General features: G+C 42.1%; 1 protein-coding gene across 2 annotated transcripts in view; it reads left to right on the top strand.

Moving 5' to 3' along the window:
• Positions 1-15,288, top strand: part of PRKG1 (protein kinase cGMP-dependent 1) — a 1,398,992-nt gene that overhangs the window by 85,911 nt on the left and 1,297,793 nt on the right. The window contains exon 1 of one of the 2 annotated variants that reach the window (XM_068961334.1): positions 4,319-4,629. The exons of the other annotated variant lie outside the window; for it this stretch is intronic. Within the exon in view, the coding sequence (XP_068817435.1) occupies positions 4,319-4,629 (311 nt within the window). Of the gene's footprint in view, positions 1-4,318; positions 4,630-15,288 lie in introns of those variants that run through there. 2 annotated transcript variants of the gene reach the window in all.

Raw genomic sequence — 15,288 nt, 5'->3', positions numbered from 1 at the left:
TGTTTTTGTTTGTGTTGGGGTTTGTTTTTGCAGTTCAAGACATGTACATGAAATGACAGAAGGGAATTTCGATTTTTGGACTCTTGCAGGAAATGCTTAGTTCAGTTTAGTTGCTCAGTTGTGTCTGACTCTGCGACCCCATGGACTGAAGCACGCCAGGCCTCTATGTCCATAGCACCAGTGGAATGGGCAGCTGGATAACAAAATTATCACAGTTATTTTGAGGCTAACTATGTTTTTAGTGTAGAATAATACATTCAAAAGAATATTTTTTAATGGCCAGTATTATGATAAAGCTGAATTACTGAAGGTCTCATTAAGTGATTCTGAGATCCCATTAAGTAAGGTGTGGTATTAGTTATTCTCAATCATGAGGGTTGGATGCAGAATTGAAGAGCATTAATATGCCACAGGTGGATCGGGCTACTGGAAATTTGCTTCTGTTAGAGCTATAACAAAGAGAGACTGCTGAAAAGTTACTATGGAATTCCAGTATACGAATGAAGTTCCTTCAAAATGGCATTGTTCTATGCTTTAGCATCTAACATTAAGACCTCATCCCAGCTAGGCAGTGGGAAAGCTGAATATATGAAGCTTCATTCCACCCCAAATCTGTGGTAGCCACTTCCAAATAGCAGAAAGTAGACTTGTGTGTGATCTGTGATAATATAACTTAGCCAGTTAAGTTTATTATCAGACATATAGTAAATATATCTGTTGAAATGAAACCATAAGACCTAGATTTTTTATGTAAAATTTATTTCCAGCATTTACCAAATGCAATGCAAAAGATGTTTAAGAAAATATTAGAATCACTCAAAAGGTAGAGATAGAAAACCAAGGTCCCTCAAGATTTAAACAGTCAAGGACATCACTGTAATACTTAAAATATTTATTTCGACTTAGAAAAGCTTAGAACTCAGGAGTTTTCATATATAAAGTATTTAAGGATAATTTTCTTACTCCTTGGAAGGAAAGTTATGACCAACCTAGACAGCATGTTGAAAAGCAGAGACATTACTTTGTCAACAAAGGTCCGTCTAGTCAAGGCTATGGTTTTTCCATTGGTCATGTATGGATGTGAGAGTTGGACTATAAAGAAAGCTGAAGAATTGATGCTTTTGCACTGTGGTGTTGGGGAAGACTCTCGAGAGTCTCTTGAACTGCAGGGAGATCCAACCAGTCCATCCTAAAGGAGATCAGTCCTGGGTGTTCATTGGAAGGACTGATGTTGAAGCTGAAATTCCAATACTTTGGCCACCTGATGTAAAGAGCTAACTCATTTGAAAAGACCTTGATGCTGGGAAACACTGAGGGCAGGAGGAGAAGGGGACTAGAGGGTGAGATGGTTGGATGGCATCACTGACTCAATGGACATGGGTTTGGGTAGGCTCCAGGAGTTGGTGATGGACAGGGGGGCCTGGCAGTTCATGGGGTCACAAAGAGTCAGACATGACTGAGTGACTGAACTGAACTGAACTGAAGGATAATTTTAGTTTTTTTCATTATATACAGTAACCCAGCCAAGTATATTCTTATAACTTGAACATCTTTTAAAGTGTAAGTCAAATTGTAATAGTCATATCTTCTCAGCTGTTTACTTTGTTTGCAATTATTACAAAAGATTTCTGATTCTCACTATGGGATTCATCAAGGAATATATATATTTTTTATCACAAGAATTCCATTTAAAATGAAAATGTTACATCCTCTAGTAGTACATAGATTATGGTAGTTTAAATAGTGAAAAATATTTAGATAACAGTGGAAAAAAATTTTAATTTTTGAAAAAAAACTGATTTTTTTTCCTAGTTTAAATGCAATTTTTTATTTTTTGGGGAAAATGCTTTAGTTTCTTTTATCCTTTTTATATGTAGACAAGCTTTCTACAAATGAAGAATCTTCTTTCTTTGTGCTGCTCAAAGACACTAAGTAACCCATTTAAGCCTCAAATGAACCTCACAGCATAACCTTGCTTAGCAGTTGTCTAATAATGTCCTCTGTACAATGTTCCTGATATATTTTTAGACATAAACTCTTGGGCTCCTGGACCCCTATAATAGGTCTATAGGAAAGGAGTCTCATTAAGTTTTCGACATTTTCCCATGGAATTAAAGAATTCCCATAGGTTAAATAAGATAAGAATTTGGCCTTTTGCCTGGGAGAAGGAAAATGTCATGGAAGCTCTTTTAGAAAAGAGTCAGTTATACAAAGCCAGAGCACTTCTGCTTGGTTTAGTTTTCATTAAAACAACAGTAATTCAGAACTACTATTTACTGCTCTCAGTGTTTGTAAGTTATCCATGTTTGTTTGGGGGAAATCATCTACCTTGTACAATGATTCTGAAATAAATGCACTTCTGAAAACATCCACATTGGAAAGCAGAACAATTGTGTTATTATCATGTGTAGTGAGAGAATTAAATCCTAATCTGGGTAGAATGTTTAGGATTGTGTATCCTTTTTCATTTACACCTTAATTACAGAAAAATTAAATACACTTTAAATCAAAAAGCTTATTAAGGTGACACTAGCTAGCTGGTTCTGTTCTTTTCTTTCCTCCTGTTTTTTCTCATTCGCCTCCCCATTTTCCTTTTTGCTCCTCTTAGAACAGGTTGTGTATTCAAAAGCAAAAAGTAAGCACTTTTTTTGAGACTGATATGTGTCCTTGTCTAAATTTAGATTCCAGTGAATAGTTCTGGATTGCAATTCAGACTCTTAATCTGTCTTTTGTCTACTTTGTTTTATTTAGTGTTAAGGAATGGCCAAATAGAACATCGAGGATTATAACACTGAGTTCTCAAGAATAGTAATTAAAGGACTGCTAATAAAGATGCTAAAAATTTAAATGACTAGGTGAAGATTTAGGTAAATATGAGGAATTTAAGTGCTATGGAAGATTCTAAACATGATAGAAGAATTACCCTTGGACAGAAAGGATGCTATCAAAATTGTCATCATTTTAGGAAATACGGAGCAGGCAGGGATGGGGGCGGTGGAGGTGCGGCGGTACGCTGTACAGTTTACCCCGGCCCGTCTAGGGTCCCCCCTTTTCTTTAAGATTTTCTCTCTTCTTCAAAGTTTGTGTCTTGCCATTCAAGGGGAAGGCTAGCGTCCTAACAGTTTGGTTATCAAGAAAGTAATTTTAAAGGTATGGTTCAATTTCAGAGTGAACTTTTTGGAATGCCGCAGTGATTTTGACCTGCCCGCCTCCCGCCCCTGACACCCCTCTGCAAATTCAGCAGGTGGAGGGAGGAAGGCCCTTGCATAAACTATTCCGCAGACACTGGTTAAGTGGGACGGACAGTGGGGAAGCTGAGCAGCCTTCCAGGGCTCAGTCCCATCCCGTTCTGGCCTTTGCCCTAAAAAGAGTTCACGAATCCGAGTTTAGAAGGAGCGGAAAGGGCACTCATTCGAAGCAGCTGGAAACGCTGGCGCGGGTGAGGGGTGGGATCAAAAGCTCCCCCTCTCCGCCGAAGGCACCCGGGTGTGAGTGGAAACCCCTCCCCTGCACGGACTCGCTCCCCTCTCCTGAGAGGCAAGTTTGTTTGCAAGCGTTACCACCTGTGTGAGGCGCTCCCCGTGAGGAAGGCGGCGAGGCAGACGCGAGAGCTCAGCCACAGGCTGGGGATCCTTTCTCCGCGAGGCTGGCAGCCCAGACACCTCCAGAAGTCAGAGCGCTTACGATGCAGAGTCCGCTCTGCACTCGCTCGTCGCGGGGATTGTAGTCCGCACATCCTCCAGCCCGGTAGGCTCCGGGGCGGCAGACGCCTCCCCAGTCTGCTCGGGGTCCCCCCGGTCCTCTCCCGCTCGCCTCCCCGCCCCCGAAGGAGCGCTCCCGCCTCGCTCCGCCCGCGCATCCCCTGGCGCGCCCAGAGGTTTATCAGGCTCCCCACACTCTCCGCCGGCTTCCTTCGGCGCCCGGCGCCAGTGACCCGGGCAGACCGGCCGCGGCCTCGGAGTCCCCCGCCCCACCCCCGCCTTACGAGTCCCTTCTCCCGTGGCTCGGCCACCGCGCTCGCGTCTCTTCCCCGGCGCCCGCCGCGGTTCAGGTGGAAGCCCGGCCCGACCTGCCGTTTGGCTTATCCCTGCTCTCAGCCTCACAGTCAGCCCGGAGAAGTGGAATCCGCACTGAAACTCTCGGTGGCTGGAGCCGGCAGACTGGGCATGCTCAGAAGCCAAGCCTGGCTTTGGTCTCAAGTAGGAAGCTTTCGCACTCGGGAGGCAGCAGCGACTTTGGGGAAAGTTGATCGGAGAGGGGAGGAAGCCCCAAGACGCGGAGCAGCGGCAGGAAGGAGCCCCCGGCAGCCCGGAGGAGCATGGGCACCCTGCGGGATTTACAGTACGCGCTCCAGGAGAAGATCGAGGAGCTGAGACAGCGGGATGCTCTCATCGACGAGCTGGAGCTGGAGTTGGATCAGAAGGACGAACTGATCCAGAAGCTGCAGAACGAGCTGGACAAGTACCGTTCGGTGATCCGGCCGGCCACCCAGCAGGCGCAGAAGCAGAGCGCGAGCACCTTGCAAGGCGAGCCGCGCACCAAGCGGCAGGCGATCTCCGCTGAGCCCACCGCCTTTGACATCCAGGATCTCAGCCATGTGACCCTGCCCTTCTACCCCAAGAGTCCACAGTAAGCAGGGGTTACGCTCGGGTCCGTGTGGCGCCCGGTCGGTGGGGAGCTGCGGGTCTCTGTATCGTCTGTCGGCTCCCGCCCCTCCCGCTTGCCTTGTTGATCCTCACCGTCAGAAATGTTTCATTTTAACCCGCACTTCTTGCGGGGCTGTGCACGTTTCTCAGATCAGACTCACTGCACCTACGTTGTCTCCCTGTCTTTGTTAGATGTCAAGCTATTTTATATATATATATATATATATATATATATATGTTCATATAGGCCATCTACTGTACGTAGAGTTTGAATGCGCCCCAGGTGTATGTCAGCTTGTGTATGTTATGAGTGAGAGAATTGAAAGCCTCATCTCCCAAATGCTCTGGCAAACCTGCCCAACCGGAAAATCCTAACTGCAGGCTCCTCAGACTTGAAATGCGTCTGCTATCACCCTTACTTTCTATGCTTTTGTGGCTCTCCCGGATTTCTCTACATGCTAGCGATTCTCGCTGGTACTCTTCAAACCTGATGTTCTGGCATCGTTAAAGTGTCAGAAATAAGCAGATACACATATAAAAGGAAAGAGTTTTTGATTTCCAGAATTGGATGACATTTACAATCCACAAATGGAAACCTAGTCTGTTGATTTTGTAAAAATATTTTTTTCATAACATTTGAGGAAGAATATTGCTTATTTTCCTTAAGGACTTTATATAATGTTGCTAATGGGGTGCCTCTATCTCCCCCAGAGGGTTACATGTTTCCAGGGTCAGATAAAGAGAAGTCCACTTACCTTTATTGACATCGTGGTCACATTATTTGCCTCACTTCTGGCTTCTGATGCAACCACTCTGGTATTGTTCTAGCATTATAAACAATTGTGTAGTTCTGATGTCAGTGGGCTTCACAACCTGGGTGGGAAAGTTGAATGGAACTCGTTACACATCACTCAACTTGGAGTTCTTATAGATAGTAAAGTGGCAGGAACATGAGGTTAATACAGAATAAGCACCCAGATGAATGGTATTTTAAGTCACTAATGACAGAACTGATAAACCGAGGGGTTTGTTACTCTATTCCAAACTACATCACACTGGCTGGATGACACGTGTTACATAATACAAGGTCCCTGGGAGCCTTTCACTTAATAAACACAAAGATTTAATATAAGGAGAAAGAGTATTAGACTGTTCCCATTTGTATTTATTGGATGGGGGGCGCAGATTGTGAGTATATACTAATTATAGTTTTGAAAACTTAGACTTGTTCCTCTCCTTGTTGGTTGCCATAGAGCATTCGCTGTTTCCTCATGCAGATTTAGCTTAAGGAGGAATTGGTATTCTGTGTGTAGGGAGAAAAGACAATAAAGATACACATTTCTGAGATTCTAGCCTCACCAGGTTGCCCTCATAGTTGAGTGGATTGGATCTGCTTTAGAAACCTGAGTGATCTGAATCCACTTCAGATTTCTCCGGTAAGTTAATTTGCAGTGCTGACATGCTTGCCTGTTTCAGCTAACGAGGTACATGCCCATCTCTCCAGGGCCAAGTTTTGCATAATGAAAAAAATAACTCAAAGACAGCTCTCTGCGTCTTTCAGCACTCCATAGGATCTCATTTTAGTGTCGGCAGGACTTTGGAGTCACTCAGAGCAAAAAAAGACCATTTTAATCAGTTTTATTTGAAACATGATCAAACCAGCTGATAATGCCAACGAAACAATTGATCGGACAAGATCTAAAAGAATTGAAGCAGTGTAGTCTGAGCTGTATAATGTGGTAAAATTTTAGAAATCTCCTAGTGCATGACATACAGAACAACTAGGTTTGTTTTTTTAAGTCCATGGTGGAAAATGAAGTTAGCGTGGCAGATAATTCACAGCATCTAGTTATGATCAACGTTTTATCAGTTGAACCACACTGTGTATTTGCATTCTGACCTTTATTTAATAACTTGTACTCTTAGGAAGTCAGCTATTAAGGTATCACCGTGAGGGGTGTGGGGATTCTGAAGGATTTATATTGAAGAAAACTATAGAATGAATGTCTTCCAAACTTAAATAATTTTGGAAAAACATCTGTTCTTTTTTCACGCTTACATAAAGAAAACTAGAATAAAATTGGCTTACGTGGTAGAGTGTACCTTGGGTAAGAGGAGAAGCATATTGTATGCAAAATGATTATAGTTAGGTCGTTTGAATGATCATACAAGGTAGTTCCATGAAGAATTAGGGAAACTTAACCAAAGTGAAGGAGACTTGTTTGAATTTCTGTTTATTTCACTATAAACAATTTGATTATGCCGACTTACTGGCAACAAGTGTTTATGCCTTTATATTTTATTTTTAGTGCAGCCTACATTTGGTCATCTTTTTAAAACTTGCAGATTTTTGAGGGTTTGAGTTAAAATGAAATCATCAAAACAGCCCAAAATTGATTGCAAATTCATGCTCATGTAGCCTTCTCTTCTCTTTCTCCTGGATGCAGGTAACTGTCCAGAGAATGTCCTACTCAGTTATCTGATGTATGCATATATGTATGTTTACTTTTTGCTTACTGAGGTTGCCTTCTAAGGATTAGACTCTTTAAAAAACTTCTGTGTTTTTTTTTTAAGTAATCATTTGAAAAATAGTATAACATGTAAATTAACTTATGAACTTAAATCATCTTAACAGTTTTGGTTCGGAGTTTTCCCTGTATGCTGGGAATTGGAGGGAAGGCTGTGTGGGGGTCCAGCTCAGAGCCAGGCACTCCTGCCGCACCTGTGAGTGCCTGTGAGGGTTGGTATTTCTGTTTGACTCTTTTATACATGTGCAGAAATAGCCCGAAAACCCTTTTTCTGCTGTGAGTGTGATGAGCAAAAGAACTGATTAGCAAATTGGAATCTATACTCCACTTCTCCTAAAAATCTACTTGAGAAGGTAAAACTATCAGACTGTATGTTTTGGATTGAATTAGGTAAATAAATCCTTAAGGATGAAAACTGTATATTCATTTTTTTGGACCAGAGAGCCTGTTGATTATGCAGACAGTGTAGTTCTCATGGGTTTTTAAAGTAATTTTATTTCATGCTAGTTTGTTCCTGAAAATTGACTCTGTGGTAGGTTAGAACATTCAGTCACTGGTCTGTTGAGCTCTAAACCCTTTACCTATGGTAAATATTCTCAAGTCCTTTCCATTTTGCCGTCATAAGAGTTGAGATCCTGTCAGAAGTTGTTAGTGTCTCTGTATTTTTGTTAAGCTGTTAGCCCAAAGGTAACCGAATTTCAAAGGATAATGACATGTTTTGTTTTGTAACATTACACGCTTGACTGTGAAGTACTTTGGAGAGCTGAGGATAAAAAGAAATATATTCTTCTTATTTTTAGTGAGGCATTAATTTTAACACAATCTTATCTGATTATTTTTTAAGCCTTGACATAGTACATTTCAAGAGGAGTAGAATCTTCCTGAAAGCTCTCTGTTAAATTCTGTAGGAAGCTGGGAAAATTCTAGGATTTTGGTGTAATCATAGATGGCATAATATTAAAGCATAATTAGTATCAGAGGTAACAATTACATTTCAGATGCGTCCAGTAGGTCAGTTCAGCACTTTCGTGGAAGGCACCATGTGCAAGTTAGTGTCAGGCGTTTGAACGTGAGATGTGTGAGTCCTATCACAAAGGAGTTAACCAGGGCTTATCAATACTGTACAAATGAATATTCTAGATATAGAGGAAGGCAAGTCACATAGGCGATCCCTAAGACAGTTGGCAAAACATAATTGAGCCCATTTAATTTTAGGGTATCAGAAACTCTTGTGGAAGTCAGGGTGTTTAAAGGAAGTATTTGATCGATGTCAAGATTTAGGTGAATGGTGATGGGGTGAGAGTGGTGGGGTTAGGGTGGGGAGGGCCATCAGCAACGGGACAAGACAACAAAGGAGAGCAGAGGGTACATCCGGGGAGTCACAGCAACCAGTGCCTATACCAGAACACCATAGTGGGCATTGAGGAAAACCAAGCTTCAGCCGGAGAGGATCAGGATGAGTAGCTGAGAGGGCTTTTCTGCTTGTTTCTAGAATAATTGAGGAGGGTGTGTGTGCGTGCGTGCACGTGCATGCACGCACACTTACACTGAGGACTAATTGTTACCCATTAGTAAAGCTCTGAATCTCAGAATGTCATTCCAGTCCAGCATCTCCCACCTGCATGGTTCTGATAATAACTAAAACTATCCTGACTAGGTAATAGTATTTAATTTAACCAAGCAGCAGATGATTAGCACTCTTAAAGAAGCTGAGTTCCGCTCTTAAAGAAAACAAGTTCCGCTTTCCACTCTAAATGTTCCCACTGGAAATAATCTCGTTTTATGCCACAGACTAGCATGGTGGATTCTTCACACACCCCAGCAAACAGAACTTAGGTGGGACTTGAACCTCAAGTTGATTTTGTAAATTCATCTTCCTTGTTCTTGTGGGGGAGTTCCATTCCAACCTAACGTTATTCTAATAGACTATCCAATTTAAGTTTGATTGTTAATTTGACATTATACTCTATGCAATTAAGTTAAAGTTGTAGCAGCCTTTATAAAAATAAGGCCAGGCTGCTAAAACCCTATTAGGGTATTTTGAAGCACAGTTTGTGCCCCTAAAATGGGGCTTATAATGAAAATACCAACATGCCCTTCAATAGAGTAGCTCTAGAAACTGCCTGAGAATATAAATGACCAACTTCCTTGCTCTCCTGGGCCACATTTCCAAGCTTCCACTACTTTTATTTCACTAAAGAGTTGGGTTTGGATTCTTAATGGGAAAGGATAGAAGAAGGCAGATGATGTCTCTATTGTTGCTGTTTGCAGGTTATAAGGCATATGGACGCCTTTTTTTTTTTTTTTTCCCCTGTCTGCCTAGCAATGGAGGGTCTCCATAGTATCCTAGCAACCAGATTTGAACACCAGACTGCTGCTCTTTCTCCCATTTTTGCCATAGGTGCTGCTGCCTATCCCAGAGAACTGGGCCTGATGCTAGCACTCAGACCCTCCGACTTGAATGTTCCACGCTCTGAGAACGCAAGACAATATGATAAATAAGAGCATGCTGAAAGCAGCATTTACCCGTATGCGCAACAGCTTATTATGCAATCACATCTGTGGCATTTTGAATCCTAATCTGAACTGTTGAGCTAGCGCTGTTTGCCACCCCTTCCCTGATATTTCCTCTTATTTCCACACACCCAGCCTTCTGACACCAATTCCCCTTCCTTCTCACCATCTTCTATAATGACTGCATTCCTCGGCACCTCCTTCAAATGTGTTTTCTGATAAGTTAAGTATGTGCAGCCTGTTTGAACTCCCAAGTATATTTTGTTTCTAAGAGCAGAGGGATGTTCTCCCTCCAAAACTGTCATGTAAATATAAACAAGAGCACAGAATCTGTAGCTGCACAAAACAGATGTTGAGCAAAAGGTAGGGCTAATAGCATACTCTCAAAGTGTCTTGCTTCTGAATGGACTTTTTAATCATAGTTATTAATAGGAAAGAAGCAGGAGGGAGTGGGAAGAAGAGATGTGTGTCAGGAGGACAAGAAAGGGCAAAACAGGGTGACTGCCGTGGTAGCTATGGCACGTTTGCAAAGTTGAAAAGGATTAGTGGGCTTTGTGGGCAAGTGAATAGGCAGTGAGACTGGAACAGAATTTACAGGTAAGAGAGAACTTTGTGTATGAAAACACCCAAATTGGAATGTACCAATGGTTGGCCTCCTTTGGGAGTTGAAACCATACTGAAATTTTGGTTAAAAAGCCATTAAAATGTTTCCCTGTAGACCAATGCTTGTTTTGAATACCTCATAGTGTCCCTTTGAAACGTCCCTTAGTCTGATACCAGGGAGGGCTTGGTGGTCTTTGTGCAGACCACCATGCAGAAAAAGAAAGTGGAGGATAAGTCAGTGCCTCACTGTTCCTGAAAAGAATAGGTCAGAATGGTGCCGCCCATCATGGTCGCAATGGCTGACATTTATCAAGCCCTTACTCTGTGTCAGACCAGTGTCCCTGCGCTTTACATAGATTGTCTTTCTTTTTATTTTTTATTTTTTATTTTTTTTATTTTTATTTTTATTTTTTTTATTAAATTTTAAAATCTTTAATTCTTACATGTGTTCCCAAACCTTGTGAGGAACACTCCAGATTACCCCGTTTCATGACAGTGAGGGACAAGACACTGAAATTGAGAGAAGCTAAATAACTTGCTCAAAGCCACACACTTTATAAAAGGCTGAATTGGAATTTGAACTTGAGAGCCCTTCTCATTCGCCTCTAGGTTCTTCTGCTTCCCAAAGGGGTGGGAGGATTAGGCAATTTCATGATCCTAATAGATACCATAAAGGCTGTTCTGTGGGGGGTTATCTGCTCACCAGTAATTAAACAGGAAGCAGAGTGGCTTGGGGAAAAGTGGAAAAAATAAGACAGGACCAAACCAAAGTTTGTTTCCCAAACTTTACTGCTGCACATTAGAATCATCTGAGGAGCTTTATAAAAAAAAACCCAAACCCATTAATATCAGAATGTCTGGAGGTGGAAGCCAAACATCAGTGTTTTTTAAAGACTTCTCAGATAGTTCCAGTGAACAGCACGATGTGAGAAATAGTCTGGTGAGAAGACAACAGGTGTGTGTGCGTGTGTGTGTGTGTGTGTGTGTGTGTGTGTGTGTTCGGTTCTCAACCCTAGGCTTCATGTTAGAATCACCTAGGGAATTAAAAATTTTTTTTTCCTGGGCTGCCACCTCCAGGGATTCTGATTTAATTGCCTCTTGGTGGACTGGAGGTGGAGGTCTATTGTTTGCGCTCCCAAGGCGACCCTGAGATGCAGCCAGGATCGAGAACCTCCTTGGTGGCTCATTCCATGTTAGCTCCTACAGGTTCCTGGAATTCCATTCCCTGGGAAAGCACTTTTCTTGGTTCTTTTTTTTTTAAATCTTTTTTACCAACACTAATCCTCTGCTTGCATTGGAACCAGGCAGATCCAGTTTCCCACTTTCCATAGCAGCCACACTTGTCATTTTCACCATGATCTCTGGGATGGCCTGCACGGCTCTGGGGCACAAAAAGTGGCAGCAGCTCCCTTCCATGGGTAAGTATGCTTCCCTCTTTCTTGCCAGCCATGAGTCCTGGCCACGATTCAAATATGACACCTTAGGATCAGCCATCCACCCAAGTTTGTTTTCCACTCTCACCAAGGGGAGCTGCCTTGTGAGCCAATAAGATTGTTTCCTGGTATCCCAGATGCTTCTATGAAATGCTCTGTGCTTCAGGGTGAATCAATTATGAGCCCCTCCTTGGGAGAGGCGCACAGGGCTTGTAGCGCCTCTCCTTCTGGTATGTGATGTCTCTGTAGCCAGCTACAGTTTTTTTTTTTTTCTCCTACAGATATTTTATCCTTTTAAGGCAAACAGCCTGAGCTCAGGCTGAGGAGTACTTTCCAGGGAGGCTTCAGAGAAAGCAGAGCTAGTACATCAAGCTCTCAGCCCCCTTTCCAGACGGTCTGGTCTGAGTAGTGAGCAGGGCTGGGCACTGCTGGCAGACGAGAGGACTGATGTGATAGTTGTAGTAGGAGAATCTCGGTGTGTCCCCCAGAAAGAGCTAGGCATTCCTATGCCTTGTGGTCACAACCTCATTGCCGCTCCCATTGCCAAGTTTTGGGTCTGTCTCTAGCCCTTTCCCCTTATATTGTTAAAAAACAAAACAAAACAAAATACACAGTCTTTAAGATTTTCCTAATTTTCTCTGATAGGAGCCTATTTACATGTGTAATTAATCATTATCTTCTCAGGTAAGGATCAATCGGTATAGTACTTTATATAAGTGATGAAAACAGCTAATATAATTACTAATACTTTGGGGTTGGTGCATGGGGATGACCCACTGAGATGTTATGGGGAGGGAGGTGGGAGGGGGGTTCATGTTTGGGAACACATGTAAGAATTAAAGATTTTAAAATTAAAAAAAAAGAAAAGAAAAGAAAAAAAAAATCTCTTTCAAATGGGAGTCAGTGAGAAGCTTTCTTGTTTCTTTCTCCCTCCCTCTAAAACATGAAAATGTATTCAGCTGACAGTGTAATGGCAGAGTCGATGTCATAAGGCTGCACAGAGGGTTGGGGACATTAATTACACAGGGAAGGTAATCATAAGGAAAGTAAACGCTTTCATTATGAATCCAGTTTCTTGTCTTGCATTTGGTTATTGGACCTAAATGGGAAGGACAAGAGGAATTAGCAACAATAAGGGAAACAGAAGCTAAAGCATGTGTTCACCGGTGTAGCTTAGCAGTTAGAGGCAGAAAGAGGGTCAGTCAGCATTGATGGCAGCCCCCTGGGAAAGGGGCTGTGTCTTAGGATTTTTATAATCCAAGATATAAAAGGATGGGGAATTGTATAGAAAAAGAATCAGTGACAATTTAGTGTCAATATATGCTACTTCCACCTGCATCTACAATTTTTTTAAAAAATGTTAATTACCTTTAGCTGTCTAAAGATCATAAGTGCTAATTGAACTTCACCAGAAATCCTTTATGACAGGTGCAATTTCATTGCCTTCCATGTAGAGGTGAAGTAACTTAGGCCCTGGAAATATATATGTCAATAGTTCAAATGATTAATGGGTCTCAAAAGCAGATCTCTTAATGCTGTGGACCTTCTAATGTTCAGTTATATTTTCTTACTTGAAGACCATATCTGCTCTTTATGAGTAGCATTGTATTTCTTTGAACTTGAAATAATTATAGTATCACCAGTCAGCTTAATTTGGTTAATTGTATTCCATGTCAGTGATGACAAATACACCGTAGTTAAACACAGTAGTTTTGCTATTTTCTAAAACAATTGTATTACAGGGCTATCAAGCTTTCACCAGATTTAGGCCAAGGAATAATGAGATAATGTGAGGGAAAAGCATCTGCTTTCTGTATATACTGTAGATCATCTTAATGGTCCAACTCTATCAATAAATTATGGTGTTGACAGTGCTTCTAAGTCTGGACTGGGAGGAAAGAAAAAAAGAGTTGTCATGACAAGCAAGAAAAATGGGAATTTAAAATTTTGCCCCTCTGGAGTTATTGCTATTGATGGACTGCAGGGTGGATTGGCCAGTCTTTTTGGCGTTTATAGGTAGCTGGTGAGCATGCTGTCCAAGGCAGCATAGCTCTCACTTACATCTTCTTAAGATGCGCTCTGCCTAAATCATTGGTGACTGAATAACACATTTTATATTACGATGAGGGAGAAAAGATGGCCTCATGTTTGATTTGTATGGTTTTGACAGGGTGTCACCATACCCTTTACAGAGGAATATTAAACATCTAAAAATGACAAGTACTATTTTGCTGAGCCTGTAGTGGCAACTCATGCCAGTGGAAGGAGAGAAAAGAAAAGATGGAGAGGATTAAACCCTAGAGTCCACTGCCTGCACTGTGGAGCTCTGTGTGAATCATGGCCTTTGTGCTTCCTAACTGCAGCAAGTAGAAGGGGAAAAAGTGGAAGTAGTGACGGGTTTTCTTTTCTTGGGCTCCAGAATCACTGCGGATGGTGACTGCAGTCATGAAATTAAAAGACACTTGCTCATTGGAAGGAAAACTGTGAAAAGCCTAGACAGCGTACTAAAAAGCAGAGACATCACTTTGCCAGCAGAAGTCCGTGTAGTCAAAGCTATGATTTTCCCAGTAGTCATGTATGGATGTGAGACTTGGACCACGAAGGCTGAGCCCTAAAGAACTGATTCTTTCAAACTGCGGTGCCTGGAGAAGACTCTTGAGATTCTCTTGGGCTGCAGGAATATCAAACTAGTCAATCTTAAAGGAAATAAACCCTGAATATTCACTGGAAGAACTGATGCTGAAGCTCCAATACTTTGGCCATCTTATGCGAGCTGACTCATTAGAAAAGACCCTGATGCTGGGACAGATAGAAAGCAAAAGGAGAAGGGGGCCGCAGAGGATGAGATGGTTAGAGAGCACCATTGACTCAATGGACATGAGTTTGAGCAAACTCTGGGAGATAGTGGAGGACAGAGGATCCTGGCATGCTGCAGTCCATGGGGTTGCAAAGAGTTGGACACAACTTAGTCACTGAAAGTGACTGAAAGAGATGGGAATACCAGAACACCTGACCTGCCTCTTGAGAAATCTGTATGCAGGTCAGGAAGCAACAGTTAGAACTGGACATGGAACAACAGACTGGTTCCAAATAGGAAAAGGAGTACATCAAGGCTGTATATTGTCACCCTGCTTATTTAACTTCTATGCAGAGTACATCATGAGAAACGCTGGACTGGAAGAAACACAAGCTGGAATCAAGATTACTGGGAGAAATATCAATAACCTCAGATATGCAGATGACACCACCCTGATGGCAGAAAGTGAAGAGGAACTAAAAAGCCCCTTGATGAAAGTGAAAGAGGAGAGTGAAAAAGTTGGCTTAAAGCTCAACATTCAGAAAACGAAGATCATGGCATCTGGTCCCATCACTTCATGGCAAATAGATGGGGAAACAGTGGAAACAGTGTCAGACTTTATTTTGGGGGGCTCCAAAATCACTGCAGATGGTGACTGCAGCCATGAAATTAAAAGACGCTTACTCCTTGGAACAAAAGTTATGACCAACCTAGATAGTATATTCAAAAGCAGAGACATTACTTTGCTGACTAAGGTCCGTCTAGTC

The sequence above is a fragment of the Capricornis sumatraensis genome, chromosome 23 (genome assembly GCF_032405125.1).
Source record: "Capricornis sumatraensis isolate serow.1 chromosome 23, serow.2, whole genome shotgun sequence".
Classification (NCBI taxonomy): Eukaryota; Metazoa; Chordata; class Mammalia; order Artiodactyla; family Bovidae; genus Capricornis; species Capricornis sumatraensis.
This window is presented reverse-complemented; position numbering and strand designations above follow the sequence as displayed.